Below are 16,165 nucleotides of genomic sequence, written 5' to 3'. Positions count from 1 at the left end.
TTTCAGCTTAATTTGGGAATAATATTCCTGGAAATATGTGTTGTTAAAAAGACAAAAAGCTTTTCTTTCTACCAGCATTAAAAGAGTTAAGTATGTGGCCATGAGTTAAGACTTGGATTGATTCTCCAGGAGAGCTTTAGGATGTAATAAAATTTAGAAGAAGAGCAGGCATATCATAATAGCATTTGTATTTTTAGCTGGACTGAACCCAAACATGAATGTCAACAGCATGGACATGACTGGTGGTTTGTCAGTGAAGGACCCATCTCAGTCCCAGTCACGCCTCCCTCAGTGGACACACCCCAACCCGATGGACAACTTACCCGGTGCTGCTTCTCCCCTCGATCAGAACCCCAGCAAGCATGGTACGTCCAAGCCGGGGTGCCTGGGGTCCAGTCGCTCCTGTTCCACTCGCTGACTGTCCGGTTGTAGAGCATGCTCCTTTTATTACTCACACTGCATCTCTTGTCTGAGAATTCCATTAGAACGGAATCTTCCGTTCCATCACAGAATGTGTAAGATCCCAGCTAGTGCGCAATCAAATTTCCTGAAACCTCAGCCTCCAGATCTTTGCTACAAACCCAGAAGGAGTTGAAAATGCCCCAGAGCAGCAAAGAATATTGGTCATAGCTACATATTTTTTATATATATCTGTATTCTTCAACAAAAAAATTTGTTTACTGAGAATTTTTTTTCAATAAAATGATAAAACACAATAGAAAATCAGATGTTTTGAAAAAAGGAAGAAGCAAAAGTGCTAATAACCAGAGGCAGTGACCTCACTAGTAAGCATTAACTTTAGCTCCCAGTTTCCTGATAGCATAAATGGCAGAGAAAATGTAATAGGTGTATGATTCTCTCTTGGTGTAAATATCCTAAAAGGAAAAACACAGTTTTTCCTAACAGTTAATTCTACAAGAGAATCATCACAGGCTGCTTGGGCACTTTCCTTGGCAGGAGAGCGTGGCCGCCCCTGGCCAGGCAGTCCAGTCTAGAAGATAAGGGCCCTGCGTTCACACGCCCAGTATGTCCTTCCAGAGGGAGGGCAGGACGCACACAATCACAGAGTCCATCGCTAAGCACAGAGACTCATAAGCTGGTCCCAGAAAGGTACAGGCCCGCTTTCAATGGTATGGGTTTGTGTTTTATCAAGATTTCCAACTTGACCAACTAAAATGGTTCTTAAGGAATTTTGGTTTTGGGGCGCCTTGCTGGCTCAGTCAGTTGAGTGTGCGACTCTGGGTCTCACGGTTGTGAGTTTGCGCCCCACGTGGGGGTAGAGATCACTTAAAAATAAAATCTTTAAAGAATAAAAAGAATTTTGGTCTTCCACAAAGTTTGGGCTAACCAAAATAGTTACTTATCCTTAGAGAGTGCAGGACAAACCAAGTCTGATGGTTCATGTACCTCTGAAAGGGGCAGGGCCCGGTGCCTAGCAGTGAGGGCTCAGGGGCTCCCCTGTTCACTCAGCTCTTGGTCTCCTGCTGTCCCCACAGGTGCTATCCCTGGAGGTCTAAGCATTGGGCCTCCAGCTAAGTCCTCCATCGACGACTCCTACGGCCGGTACGATTTAATCCAGAACAGTGAGTCACCAGCCAGTCCTCCTGTAGCGGTTCCCCATAGCTGGTCACGTGCCAAGTCTGACAGTGATAAAATCTCCAATGGCTCCAGCATCAACTGGCCCCCAGGTAAGAGCTTGCGACACTTCATGTGGCGGCAGATCAGAGCTGCCCCAAGCCTGAGGACAGAGGTTCCGGTCCAGAGAAGCCAGGATCTGAGCTGAGAGTCCTGGAAGCGTGAACCCCATAGCTTTGGCTTTTCCATTGGAAATCCGTTTGTCACACGAATTTGGGAAGTGGTTAGCACCCAGCGCTTTCCTGTAGTCCCTTAGTTCAGTGAGAGGAGTGGAATGAGAAGGGACGCTGTATTGCATCTGGCCAGACTGTTTCTAGACTCCACACCGTCTGAACGCTCTCTTAATGTGGCAGCTGTAATTCCTGCTTCTAGCTTGTTCCAGAGGATTGATGATTTCCTGAAAGTCTAGGATGTGTCTCCTGTTTTAACTAGCAGATTATAAGAATTTCCATAAATTATCATGAAGGGATGTGAAGATACTGTAATATTCATGTTTTGTTTTCCATTTTGTTTGGCATTTTCCAGAATTCCATCCTGGAGTTCCATGGAAAGGACTTCAGAATATAGACCCTGAGAACGACCCCGACGTCACTCCTGGAAGTGTCCCCACCGGACCCACCATCAATACCACCATACAGGACGTCAACCGCTACCTCCTCAAGAGTGGAGGTGAGGAAGGGGCACCTGGGTGGCTCAGTCATTAAGAGTGGAGGTGAGAATGGGGTGCTACCTGCTCGACATGGAAGGCCTCCCCGCGTGCATTCGGGGGCTCCGGGGTGGTGTGCGGGCCGCAGGGCAGGGACACTGTGGGACACATCTACGGGCACTTCTTACCATCTGGAGGTAGTGGTGATGGTGAAAATGGAAATGGATTTCCTGGATTTATTAACACATTATTTCTGATCGCTGTGTTATAAGATCCCAGTATTAACCATTAAGCTTCCCAGTGAGTAAGTTCCCACTTAAAATCTATTTAAACTGCAGGTGAATCAACCCCTTCCTCCTCCATCTCAGTCTGTTTCCTTCACAAAGTCTGGTAAAAAGACTGAAGTCCGTTCCTGGCACAGCTCAGGGTGCTAGATTTGGGCACACCCTATGTCAGACTTGAGGATCCAGGAGGAGGCAGTGAGGAGCTGGCTGTGCTGTTGGAAGCATCCATGCAGCCCTCAGGCATGACGCTGAGAGGGGCAGATGGAGCAGCTCTGGACGGGCCGGCATTATACGGTGGCAGCGCCGATGTCCCAGTAGAGGGAGGGACTAGCAGGGCGGCCGCGGCCGCTCGTCCCAGTAAGGCCACTCAGGCAGTCCCAGAATGTGCGTTCAGGTTTCCCGCTTAAAGCAAGACTGGGGGAGAGATGCAGTTCTTTAGTGGTTCTTTAAAGTGATGGGCTTCTAGGTGTTCCTGTGGTTTGGTAGAAAACCAGCAGAGGTATGGCTCATCCTGTTCAATGCTGTGCATTCCTTGTGTTTCGATGCAGCCGCTTCCTGGAGCAGCCGTGCCATCAGGGACAGAACAGTGGTACCGAGGACAGGAAGTGGGGCCTGTGGGAGAGGGCAGGGGACAGCGTGAGGCACCGGCCAGAAGTCAGACTCCGCCCTCAGTGCTCTTTGCCCTGAGTGTGGCAGGAGGGTTGTGTCCCGGCAGGACCATCCATCAGTGGATTCTGAGGCTTGTGGGCAGGTGTGAAAGGGCAGCACTGACCCGGGTATTGAGAGGCCTCGGAAAGTGTCGAGGTTGCTCAGTGTCGCACAGAGCTTCCCGCCGGTGCCCTGCGGGTCCTCCAGTGGTCCCCTGGCCTCCAAGTGGCCCCTCGGGCATTGCGGGTGACCTCCACGTTTGCGCGAGTGCGCCGTGGCGTGATGAAGGCGTTCCTGAGAAGGAGGTGAATTCTGCAGGCAGGGCCCAGCAGCTGTCCTCCCGTCCGGAGGGGCTGAGGCGGAGGCAGGCAGGAGAGGGTCTGGAAGTGACAGAGGCGCTGGTGTCAGGACCAGATGGGACGGTGGGGCCTCCAGCTCCACAGTAAAGAGGCAAGCAGCCGTCCAGCCTGGGCGGTCGTGTGACCTCTGGGCGCGGTCAGGGGCCGGTCTTGGGCAGCTCCCCTGGGCCCTCCTGCACGCCCTAGAGAGCCCTTGCTCCTCTGCTCCTGTGGCCTCGTGGTTTGTTATTTGGGAGAAGGGGAGCATAGAGAACTTCTCTTTCTGTAGAACCGGGGACGTGGTAATGTCACTGCCCCAGCTCAGCTGAGCTGCAGAGGCCGGCCTTTGCCCACTGCCTCTCTGCAGAGCGTGGTGTGCTGCTCCCCGCACGCCAGCAGTTTCTAGGCAGCTCCTTTGGCTGACCTTGCTCAGGGACCAAGCCACAAAAGCCATCATATTTTTTCTTATAGTTTTCGTCGTTGTTGTTGTTTTGAAGTAGGCTCCACACCCGACATGGGGCTTTAACTCGACCTGGAGATCGAGAGTCACGTGCTCCCCGGTCAGAGCCAGCCGGGCGCCCCAGTTTTTTTCTGATTTTTAAGTCATCTCTGTACCCATCATGGGGCTTGGATCCACAACCCCGAGATCAAGAGTTACACGCTTCACCGACTGAGCCAGCCAGGTGCCCCCCAGCTATCCTCGTCTTGATTAAACAGCTTGACCTAAAGTAGAGAAGAAAATTAAGAAAACGTGCCCTAGAAACAGGGAGAATAGCTGTTAACCTTTTGGTATCGGCTTATTTATTTTACGTATTTTCAAAATGCAATTCTCTTTTTTCTGTCGAGTATCAGTTATACCTAGGTGTTGCTTTTTAATTTACATTTTTGTTTTTTATTTCCTGCCATTGACATTAAATTCTGATTTGATATTAAAGTTTACATATTTACAGTATACGGACGGTAGGGTTAGCTTTTTTTTTTTTTTTTACATTAGGGTTCACTAATTCACTTTTTTTTTGAATTTTTTTTTAATTATGTTATGTTAATCACCATACATTACATCATTAGTTTTTGATGTAGTGTTTCATGATTCATTGTTTGTGTGTAACACCCTCCTCCTAACAGTGGTCCACGCAGAACGTGCCCTCTTTAATACCCATCACCAGGCTAACCCATCCCCCACCCCCTCCCCTCTAGAACCCTCAGTTTGTTTTTCAGAGTCCGTGGTCTCTCATGGTTCGTCTCCCCCTCCGATTTTCCCCCCTTCATTCTTCCCCTCCTGCTATTTTCTTTCTTTTTTTTTTTTTTAACATATAATGCATTATTTGTTTCAGAGGTACCGGTCTGTGATTCAACAGTCTTACACAATTCACAGCGCTCACCATAGCACATAACCCTCCCCAGCATCTGTCACCCAGCCACCCCATCCTTCCTACCCCCCACCACTCCAGCAACCTTCAGTTGGTATAGCTTTAATCCGTACAGAATGAACAGTAACTAGGATGGTGAAGTACAGTCATGCCATTTCATAGCATATTGATACTAACATTTCATCCAGAAAGGAAAATAAGCTATAATTTCATGGGACAAATTCCACTATTAAAAATTTCAAAAGTAGAACACTGTTAAAATCTAAGCACTCTATTGTGAAATTATAAAAGAAATACCAAAGAGGATTAAATAGTCTGTAATCGTGGGATCTTGGGTTGATGACATTTTGTTGGTAAATGAGAGAGGAGAGTTTGGGACATAAGCTTAGGATATCAGTAGGACTGGTTTTCTTTTAGACTGTGGACCTGCAGATTACAAATCATTTGTAATGTTCATGAGTTCTTGTGCCCTCATTCTTAGGAGGTCAATCACAGTAGGCCAGTTGTAGACAGCTGTGCAGGTTGCACACTGCACAAGTCTGAGAGGTGCCCCATTGCCTGATAGTCTCTGTGAAGGATACCCCTGAGGTTGTCCGGTGCACCAGCCCAGGTGGGGCCCTGCATCTGGCTTCCATTGTCTTGTGAGATTCTGTTTATGGAAGTAACTATGACAAGCAGACTGTCATATTTACTTTACATGTCATGTTCCCGCCCCACCAGCTTCCACACACCAGTGGAGTGACTTTCCGAATCGGAGGAGCTCTGATTCTCTCTGGCTCCAACCTGAACTGCCAGCACTGCTTCACCCTTCTCGTTCCCCGGCTTCCTGCTCTCCTCAGAGAAGCCTGGGGGAGGGTGACCCAGAGCCGCCAGACAGCAGGGAGCAGTACAGGGGCGGCCACCGCCCCCCGCCCCCGCCTCCCTCCCAGGTGCATGAGCAGGTATTTTCACAGGAGGGGACTGCAGTTGGGGGTGCAGTCCTCCAGCTCCCCACACGGGGCTCTGCCTCATGCCCGTGTCACGAGGGAGAGGCTCGGACAAGAGCTAGTGGACACCTGAGACATTTTGAGTCAGAACGAAGTGCTGGTCTTTCTACGGTAAAATGTACAACAAAAAGCTTGGTTTTCAACTTTGTGGATATAGTTTGAGGTGTGAAAGGATGGCGAGTGCCCTGTACTGTGAGTTTTAGCCTACGTGGGAGGGAGGCCGTGCGATCGGCCCGCACTCTGGCTGGCGTTCTCGGCGTTCTGCCACTGATCCTCTTCCCTCGAGCGTGGAGGCCCTGCCTCCGAGAGGCTGCCGCTGCCTCCTGGGCCCTGGGATCCGGGCGGCTGCCCACCCTGGTCGTGGCCTTGGCCATGGCACGCCTGTGTGGGCAGCCCCTCCCCGCCACCAGCCAGCCCGGCCCCTTCAGCGGAGCCTTCCCCTCGGCGGGTGGCACTGTCCCAGCGCCGTGTCTGCCTCCGCAGGGTCCTCCCCCCCGACATCTCAGAGTGCCGCGCTGCCTTCCTCGAGTGCCTGGCCGCTCAGTGCCTCCGGCTACGCTCGCTCCTTCAGCAGCATCGCGCCCGCGCCCAGCATTGCAGGTATGCACTGGCTTCTCCTGACGTCCACCCGCTCGCCCCGCAGCCGGGGGGGTTGGGGGGCCGCGTGGTGTGACAGAGAGGGGGCCCGGGCACCTCGCCCCCCTGCCAAGTGCAGCGGGAATGGGAACATGGCCTCTGTGGGGCTGTCGCGAAGGGCGCGTGGCTGTAGGACGGGGCGTGCCTGCTGCCCACACGGACCTGCTCCCCTCCCCTCCCCTCCCCTGTGGCTACGGCATGAGGGGGTGTGAGGGGGACACAGGCCTTCAGACCTTGCAGGCAGCCCCTGCTGGGAAGTCGATGGGGGAGACAAGAGTAGGTCCCAGAAAATGTGGCCGTTTCCCGCCTGGGTTATTTCTCGGTTACCCTAGACTGTTAGAAGTTTTTGAAGTTAGACGTTTCGTTTAGGCTTAGAGGAGAATTGAGAATTGTGTGTCATAAAAACTTCAGGGGAATCTGAACCTGAAAATTTTAAGACTTTAAGGATATAAAGAGATGCAGGCCCAGACACTAACAAGACGTGTCAGGTTTGTAAGTAGACAGAAATCTTAAAGAAGGAATGTTTATTGTTTAAAGACTTCTTCAAGTGTTTTTCTGTATTCCTTCAAACCTTGTCATCCAGACCTTTTAAACTGGTGTAAAGATGCCCTAGGAATTCCTTTAATACCAGTACCTAGGGAAGAAAGTCGTTCTGATATATTTTAGCATCCTTTTTTTCCCCACTCCGTACTCAATTTATTATTTTATTTTAACCCCAGTGTTGTTACCATGCAGTTTCAGGTATAAATACAGTGATTCAATATATAGTTTAGCATCTTATTGAAAACAGAGAGAGATTCTGGATTATTTCACTTCTTCTAATTTTTATTCTTCCTGACGTTTACAGAGGACATGTATGTAGACCTTTACTACCTCTATAGTCATTTAGCTAAAGAGAAGGGGCAGAATCAAATCATTTTCCCTGTATCTCCGGCAGTTTTTATAGCATTTTTGCTTTTCCGATCAATGACACCTTTGCTAAGATTAGCGTTCGTTTGTTTGTTTGAAGTCCTGGTGGCTAGGGGGTGGAGGGGGGAGCTCGCTCTGCACAGGGTCTGGTTGCTGTGTGCTACCCAGGGACACCGCGACAGCCACCACTCTGCCTCTAGCACTTCCTGTCCTGGTCGTGGTGGACGGGTGAGGCAGGCCTGGCAGACGTCCAGGTGTGTGCACCTCCCAACCAAGCCCTGGGCGCACGAGAAGCTGAGGTTCGGAGTTGTTAGCAGTTTGGTTTTCTCCTCCCAGCGAGCCTTCAAACACTCCCCACAATGGAGGAACTGAGACGCTGAACAGTTGGCCCCCGGCAGCTGGGCCACACACGTCCATCTCTGTCATGCAGCCTGGCGGGCTCATCTCAAAGCTGCAGGTTGTCAGGGGGCGCTGCCTTGAAAAGGGACTGATAGCTAAAGAAATAGTGGAAAGGATGTACACACGTTAGGCTTTTGACCTCGATTAATGTGTTCCGTTATAAGCTTGTCCCAATAGAATATCTGGATAGTTTTAACCTCAAACTACGGAAATGCTGTTTTCTCGGTGGCAGACTTGGATCTGGCACAGTCAGCGAATTCAGCATCAGAAGTCCCGGTCAGGGAACGCCTGGGTGGCTCAGTCGGTTAAGCGGCTGCCTTCGGCCCAGGTCATGATCCCAGGGTCCTGGGATTGAGTCCCACATCGGGCTCCTTGCTCAGCCGGGAACCTGCTTCTCCCTCTCTCTCCCTCTGCTTGTGCTCTCTCTGTCAAATAAATAAAATCTTTAAAAAAAAGAAGTCCCGGTCAGGCCTCCACTGGGCACTGGGCACAGGCAGGTGGTCTCTGGGCCGGAATTTGAGAGAGCACTTACCCTCGTGTGGGGGTGCTTTACTTGGTGTTTCTTTCTTATCCCACAGTCTGCTGGTGCCGGAGAGCACTTTGAACACTTCCCCAAACACTGCAATGACTTTTCTTCTCTGTCTCAAGAATGCCTGTGCTCTCCCTGCCTTCTAGGTAAACTGTCAGACATTAAATCGACGTGGTCCTCTGGCCCTGCCTCCCACACGCAAGCCTCTCTGTCTCATGAACTGTGGAAGGTGCCCAGAAACACTACTGCACCCACAAGACCACCTCCAGGGTTAACCAATCCCAAGCCTTCCTCCACCTGGGGAGCCAGCCCCCTCGGCTGGACCAGCTCTTACTCCTCGGGTACGCATCCGCCCTCTTGGTGTATAAGTGGGGCAGGTTGGGGAGTGCAGGGGCTCGGGGCCTGCTCTGCTTGCCCTTTAGGGAATAAATGTGCCTGTCATCTTGTCTTCTAGCTCTTCTGTAAGAACTGCTCCCCCCACCCCTAGAACCCAGGAGAGCCTAGGAGGGGTCAAGGGGCCCTGGACTCTGGGCAGTGTGTGGGCCCAGTGCTCCGGCTGCCATGGTTTCCGGCCTCTGCCCTGAGGCAGGTGGTCTCGGCCCTCACGGCACCCTTCGAGGGGCCACGCTGGGCCCTTCAAGAAGGCGCTTTCAGCCTTTGATAATTTGCTTCCCCACAACATTTCACTGGAGTAAAGGGCTTTCTGGGCCAGAACCCAAACCAAGCCCCCTGTGTGAATCGGCGCCTGCATCCTGGCGCCGCAGCTCTGCCGGCCGCCACCAGGGCCCCCGCCGAGCTGCGGCCGAGGAAGACATGCGCCGGAAGTTTAAGATGCTGAGACTGGAACCAGCTACAAATCGTTTGAAAACTGCTCTGGGCCCGTCATGGCAGCCCTGTGGGTCTGCTGTGTTAGCACATAGCATCTTAGAGCATCGATTCTCAGGGGCGTGGGGGCAGAGGAGATGGGAGCTTCTGCCGTCCTCCGCCCAGGGGGGGTCTGCAGGAATTGTGGGGCTGCGTTCAGCAAACCAAAAAGAGAACGTGGGTTTTCAAAGGTTGAGAAAGCTTAGAGCATGCAGTGGCACTCTGTGCTGCCGCGTGTGTGGGCAGGAAGCCTCCGGGGGCCGTGCTGATGGGGCTTTCCCCCGGCTCGTGCAGGTTCCGCGTGGAGCACTGACACCTCAGGACGGACAAGCAGCTGGCTCGTTCTCCGCAACCTCACGCCCCAGGTACAGGCGCCTGCCGTGGGGGTCACCGAGCGGGCCGGCGCTGTCCTTGACCGAGAGTGGTTCCCGCCACCCCCAGTGCATGCCGGCCTCTGCTGGGGGCCTCGCTCAGGGGCCCAGAGATAGCGGGGGCAGCCACAGGCAGACATGCCCACATTCCTGGGGAATTGTTCACTTTTTACTCTTTTGAGGCTTTTAAACAGAGTTGCTTGCCTTTAAATTATACCCACTCAAGAGTAATTTGTCTTGTGCTCCCCTTTCCCAGGGTCAGGGGCTATAGGGCTGCCAGGAACCATGGGCCCCAGCTGGGTGGGCAGGAGGCCACAACCAAAATGGGGTCTTTTCTTTCTCCTGATTGACAGAATTCATGAAATATAAGTGAAACAGCCAGGATTAAAAAGTACATGGTAGGGGCGCCTGGGTGGCTCAGTGGTTGAGCGTCTGCCTTCGGCTCAGGTCATGATCCCAGGGTCCTGGGATCGAGCCCCGCATCGGGCTCCCTGCTCCGTGGGAAGCCTGCTTCTCCCTCTCTCACTCCCCCTGCTTGTGTTCCCTCTCTCGCCGTGTCTCTCTCTGTCAAATAAATCTTTAAAAATAAAAAAAAGTACATGGTAAATGACAAGGCATAAGAGGTTAAAATCATAAAGTCATAGATGCTAAGCCCTTTTTTAAAGACAGACCTTTTCCCAGTGGTTAGTACACGCGGGTCATAGACATTTTCTTTGAAGAATGCTGTGGAAGAAGTCCCAGGAAGTTCGTTACCACCCCCTTTGCTTCCTCAATCAGATCGACGGCTCCACCTTGCGGACGCTGTGTTTGCAGCATGGGCCTCTCATCACGTTCCACCTGAACCTGACTCAAGGCAACGCCGTGGTCCGCTACAGCTCCAAGGAGGAAGCCGCCAAGGCCCAGAAGTCCCTGCACATGTACGTCTCCTGGCCGCCGGTCGGCTGCCCCCCTGGCTATAGCCCTGGCAGCGCTGGGTTCGGGGTGCTGTGGGAGCACCAAGGTGTCGGCCGGGTCGGTTCCTTCCAGGGCTCCTGTCCTTGGCCTGCAGGCACTGTCCTCTCCCTGTGTCCTCACATGGTCGCCTCTCAGTCTGAGTGTGCGTGTGTCCTAACTTCCCCTTCTCAGAAGGACACAGGTCAAAGTGGATTAGGGTTCATTAATGACCTCATTTTATTTTCATGACCTCCTTAAAGACCCGTCTCCAAAAACGGGCACAGCCGGGGTGCTGGGGGGCTGGAGCTTCCATGTGGGGATTTGGAGGGCCACGATTCAAGCCAAAGCAGGTGTCTCGTGACACGTCTGTTTCTTCTGCTGTGAAGTTGTCATGGCCATGCCCCCCACTAGGGACAGGCCCCCTCGGAGCATGCACGTAAAGCACAGCCGGAAGGAAGATGCCCTCCCCACCAGGTAGCCCCCGGCACATGACCCGTCTTCCAGCCACCTCCCCACACTGGCTGCAGGACACTCTTGCTAAGATGGGTCTGTGGATGTACTCAGCGACGGCACTGGACCAGTGGGATTGCTGGATCCCACGGTGGTTCTATTTTTAATTCTCTGAGGAACCTCCAGAGTGGCTGAACTAACTCCCATTCCCACCAGCAGTGAGCAAGGGTTCTCTTCTCTGCATCCTCCCAACACTTGTTATATTTTGTCTTTTTGATTCTAGCCATTCTAACGGGTGAGGTGAGATCTCATTGGGTTTTGATTTGTATTTCCCTGATGATGAGTGATGTTGAGCATCTTTCATATACCTGTTGGCCGTCTGTATGTCTTCTTTGGAAAAATGTCTGTTTAGTTCCTCTCCTCATCTTTTAATCAGGTCGTTTGGGCCTTTTTTGTTGTTGTTATTGAGTTACATGACTCTCTATATATTCTGAATATTAACCCCTTATGAAATAAATGCTTTGTGAATATTTTTCTCCATTCCATAGGTTGGTTGTCTTTCATTGTATTGATAGTTTCCTTTGCTGTGCAGAAGATTTTTAGTTTGATGTAGTTCTACTTATTGATTTTTTTTCTTTTATTGCTTGTGCTTTTTTATTTTAAGTTTTCTGTATTTAAGTAATCTCTACACACAACGCAGGATTCCAGCTCACAACCCGGAGATCAAGAGTTAGTTGCACGCTCTTCTAACTGAGCCAGATAGGCGGCCATGTGCTTTTGGTGTCCCATCAAAAAATCATTGCCAAGACCAATGTCAAGTAACTTTTTCCCTGTTTTCTTTCAGGAGTTTTATGGTTCCAGATCTTATGTTTATGTCTTTAATCCATTTCAAGTTAACTTTTGTGAGTGGTGGGAGACAGGCATCCACATGTTACTGTTCTGCACATGTTTCTCCAGCTTTTCCAGCACATTTGTTAAAGAGACTGTCCTTTCCCCATTGAGTGCTCTTGGTGCCCTTGTCAAATATAAATCAGTTGTTTACATGGGGATCTATTTCTGGGCTCTCTGTTCTGTTCCACTGGTCTATGTCAGGGGTTTTCGCCAGAACTGTACTGTTTTGAATACTATGGCTTTGTATTATAGTTTGAAATCAGCAAGTGTGATGCCTCCAGCTTTGTTCTTTATCAGAATTGCTAGGGCTATTTGGAGTCTTTTGTGGTTCCATATAAATTTCTGTGAAGAATGCCATTGGAATTTTTATAGAGATTACGTGGAACCTATAGATGGCTTTGAGTTGTCTGGATAGCCTTGCATTTGTATCTTCTTCGGTTTCCTTCATTAAAGTCGTTTAGTTTTCATTGCACAAAGTTTTCACTTGCTTGGTCAGATCTATCCCTAAGTATGTTCTTGTTTTTTAATGCTGTCATGAATGAGATGTTTTTCTTTTTTTCGTCTTCAAATATTTCATTGTTAGTACATAGAAATGCAGCTGTTTTTCATTATGTGCGTTGTATATCCTGCAACTTTACTGAACTCATTGATCACTTCCAGCAATGTTTTTGGTTAAGTCTTTAGGATTTTATCTATATAAGATCACACCATTTGCAAATAGTGATCATTTTACTTCTTCTTTCCCATTTGGATGCCTTTCATTTCTTTGTCTTGCCTGATCGCTCTGGCTAAGACTTCTGGTGCTGTGTGGAATAAAGATGGCAAGAGCAGGCATCCTTGTCTTGTTCCTGACCTTAGAGAACACGCTTTCAACCTCTCCCTGTCGAGTATGATGTTAGCTGTGTGTGTGTCATATATAGACGGCCTCTCTGTCACGGAGACATGTTCCTTCTGTCCCATCTGTGGAGGGTCTTTATCATGAAAGGCCGTTGTGTTTTGTCACGTGCTCTTTCTGCATCTACTGAGACAAGAGGACTTGGATCTTTCACTCCCATCAATGTGATGTGTCACACTTTGTGATTTGCATATGTTGTTCAACATTCTTGCATCTCAGGAATAAATCCCACTTAATCGTGAATGTACAGTCCTTTTCATGTGTTCAGTTTGCTTAATATTTTGTTGACACTGTTTACGTCTGTGTTCATCAGGGATATTGGTCTATAGTTGTCTTGTGTCCTGATCTGGCTTTGCTATCAGGATAACACGGGCCTCATAAAATGAGTTCAGGAGTGTTTCCTCCCCTTCAGTGTTTTGAAGAATTTGAGAAGGATTGGTGTTAATTGTCTTTTAAATGTTTGGTAGAATTCACCAGTGAAACCATGTGGTCCTGGGCTTTTCTGTGCTGGTAGGTTTTTGGTCACTGATTCAGTCTCCTTACTTGTTATTGGTCTGTTTAGATTACCTGTTTTTTCATGATTCAGTCTTGGTAGGTCATCTGTTTCTAGGGATTTGTCCATTTCTTCTAGGTTGTCCAATTTGCAGGTATAGAATCATTCCTAGAAGTTTCTCAGGACGCTCTGTATTTCTGTGGTATAGGGTGTCATGTCTCCTCTTTCAGTTCTGATCTTATTTATTTGAGTCTTCTGTTTTCTTCTTAGTCTAGCTGAAGCTCTGTGAAATTTTTTATCTTTCAAAAAAACCAGCTCTTAATTTTGTTGCCGTCCTGCTCTTTTAGGTGTGTTCTGGGAAACACTACCATCTTGGCTGAGTTTGCGGGCGAAGAAGAGGTGAACCGTTTCTTAGCCCAAGGCCAAGCGCTACCGCCCACCTCTGGCTGGCAGTCCAGCACCGGGACTGGCCAGACGCGGCTGGGCGCCTCGGGCAGCTCCCACGGCCTGGTGCGGAGCGACACTGGCCACTGGAGTGCCCCGTGTCTGGCCGGCAAAGGGAGCAGTGACCTGCTGTGGGGCGGGGTCCCCCAGTACTCGAGCAGCCTGTGGGGCCCACCTAGCAGTGACGATGGCAGGGTGATCGGAAGCCCCACCCCACTGAACACGCTGCTTCCCGGCGACCTTCTCAGTGGGGAATCCATCTAGGACCGAGAGGACCCCATGGGCGCCACAATCATCAGCACTAGGAAGAAAAGGCTGACCCTTTCCAGTCCGGGCGGCGCTGAGGACCCCGCTTGACCTGAGCAGCCCGGCAGCCCTTTGAGTACCTCTGTCCAGTACTGAAGACGAACCCTGGCCGCGGTCCTTGTGAACTGTTCATGAGACAGTGCGGGCTGCGCTTGGTCAGTGTCACATGCTAATGACAGGATGTTCCTCATAGCTTTTTATTTTGTGTTGTCTTATGTTTGTATGGTGTGTTGTTTTGATTTTTTAAGTATAAAAGCTGCTTAGAATAGTTCTATCATGAAGGGCACTTTTCAGATTGTGGGCTGGAAAGGGTTATTTTATCAAGGGGGGAGGGAGGGAGGGAGACGAGAAAGCCTATTTAAAACGAGCCTGTGATGATTATGCACATTACCAGAGGCGGACCCCGTAATCAGGGGGAGCTGGTGTCCATCACTGGGCGCAGAGTGCGGGCTCCACGCGGCGGGCCTGGTGGCCGGGACCGACGAGCTGTGCAGAGGCAGCGACCTGCGGCCTGCTCTCTGCTCCCACGGGTCCGCCTATGCACATTACCCTTGTTTCATTACTTTTTCATGCCATTTTTTTTATCCCAAAAAATATTTTTTAAAAGTTAAAAAAAAAAAAAGACATATCAAACATGCAAATACTTGAATCCAGCAGGCCAATAAGGAAATGTGAACACTTGCCGCGTCGAATTCTACACTTCCAGGCTGACATCAGTGCGCAGAAACAGGCTCTAGGAAACATTTCTGAGTTCACAGCCTATGTGTGTGTGTGTGTGTGTGTGTGTGTGTGTGTGTGTGTAAACAGAAGTGTGTGTGTACGCGTGTGCGTACTTTCTGTGTTTGTGTGTTCCGTGTGTGAGGGATTTAACTGTGGGTTTTCCCTTTTATTCAGTATATGCTTTTTTTTGGCGCATTGGTCAAATGTTTGTTACTATTATTAGCTTCTAACTTTGCACTGAGTGTCCCTGCCCTTCCTTTTGCTAATCCTATACATGAAAGAGAATTCATGGGACAGGGCCGGTGACAATTCATGTGTAAATGTTTACTCAAGGACTCTGTTATTGCGTTTAAAAATTACAGTGTATATCTCTGGAGAAATAATATGTATACCTACCTTTAGCAGCTTTTTATTGTGGACTAATGCAAGAAAATATTACCAGAGTATTGCACCGTGTTTCCATGTGGAATAGAAAGTGAGAGAGAAGACAACTGTTGCAGAACTGTGGCCATAGATCCTCGCGGAGAGCGGACGGCTCCGCAGGAGGAACAGAGACAAGCACTTGGACGTGGGTGGTGACCGCTTTTGGAGGGGCCCGTGCTCAGGGCTCCCACCTGTTTACAGACCTTTTTTTCTCCTTCAGACTTTAAAATAAAAAAAAATTTTAAAAAGGAATTAAAAAAAAAGAAAAAAAAAGAGACTTCCGTGGTAAAGAAACCTATTTTCAGAATGCAGATACGCTACTTCAGAGCTCTGGGATTGAACAGTGTCGTCGCTTCCCTCCGGCCATCGTTGTGGGCTGTCGATTACCCCCCTTCGTCGAGGTGACGAGACGTCGTGGTCACTGTCTTGCACATGCGGATGCGCTCTCAGGAAAGCCAGGGTTCCCGAGGGGCAGCTCCACACCATTTCATGTATTTTGTAACCCAACTCCTAGCACTGAAGATGTTATTAAAAAACAAACAAAAAAAATAAAGAAAAAAAAGAAAAAAGGAAAAAAAACACAAAGAAGAAAAATACCTAATCTCTAATGTGTAGCAGTTACATATTTACCAAATAACGGACTCAAAAGAAATAGATGTTTGAAGAGTGCTTTATATATTAAAAATTGCTTTATGTTTTAAAAATGATCAATGTTTTGATTGTTTTGCAAGAAAGACAGACAATGGAGTAACATACCCTCAAGTATGTTTAAAAATATATGAACATTGTGCTCCCTGCCTGCTTGATCAGGAAACTTGTGCATTACATTTTTTTTAATTAGCTTTTTAATGGTTTTATCAAAACAAAACAAAAAAAAGAACAAAAAACAAAACAAAAAAAAAAAGAAGGTCCTGCAAAATTGCAGTTCAACAAAAGCTGGTTTTATAGAGGATCATGAACTATGCACAAACTGGGTTCAAGACTTGTTTTCTCAA

General features: G+C 49.2%; 1 protein-coding gene across 3 annotated transcripts in view; it reads left to right on the top strand.

Moving 5' to 3' along the window:
• The window catches only part of TNRC6C (trinucleotide repeat containing adaptor 6C), a 151,345-nt gene extending 136,689 nt beyond the window's left edge, over nt 1-14,656 (top strand). For all 3 annotated transcript variants that reach the window (XM_025859648.2, XM_025859647.2, XM_073886164.1), the window contains exons 16-23: nt 198-365; nt 1,497-1,688; nt 2,161-2,304; nt 6,391-6,507; nt 8,527-8,721; nt 9,539-9,609; nt 10,393-10,532; nt 13,625-14,656. In XM_025859648.2, the coding sequence (XP_025715433.2) occupies nt 198-365; nt 1,497-1,688; nt 2,161-2,304; nt 6,391-6,507; nt 8,527-8,721; nt 9,539-9,609; nt 10,393-10,532; nt 13,625-13,985 (1,388 nt within the window). In that variant the 3' untranslated portion in view covers nt 13,986-14,656. The remainder of the gene's footprint in view (nt 1-197; nt 366-1,496; nt 1,689-2,160; nt 2,305-6,390; nt 6,508-8,526; nt 8,722-9,538; nt 9,610-10,392; nt 10,533-13,624) is intronic.
• The last annotated feature ends 1,509 nt before the right edge of the window (nt 14,657-16,165 follow it).

Source organism: Callorhinus ursinus, unplaced genomic scaffold (assembly GCF_003265705.2).
Source record: "Callorhinus ursinus isolate GAN/ISIS: 27379988/994484 unplaced genomic scaffold, GSC_fseal_2.0 scaffold68, whole genome shotgun sequence".
In the NCBI taxonomy this organism is placed as follows: Eukaryota; Metazoa; Chordata; class Mammalia; order Carnivora; family Otariidae; genus Callorhinus; species Callorhinus ursinus.
Note: the sequence above shows the minus strand (reverse complement) of the source record. Positions and strands in the feature narration are given on the sequence as shown.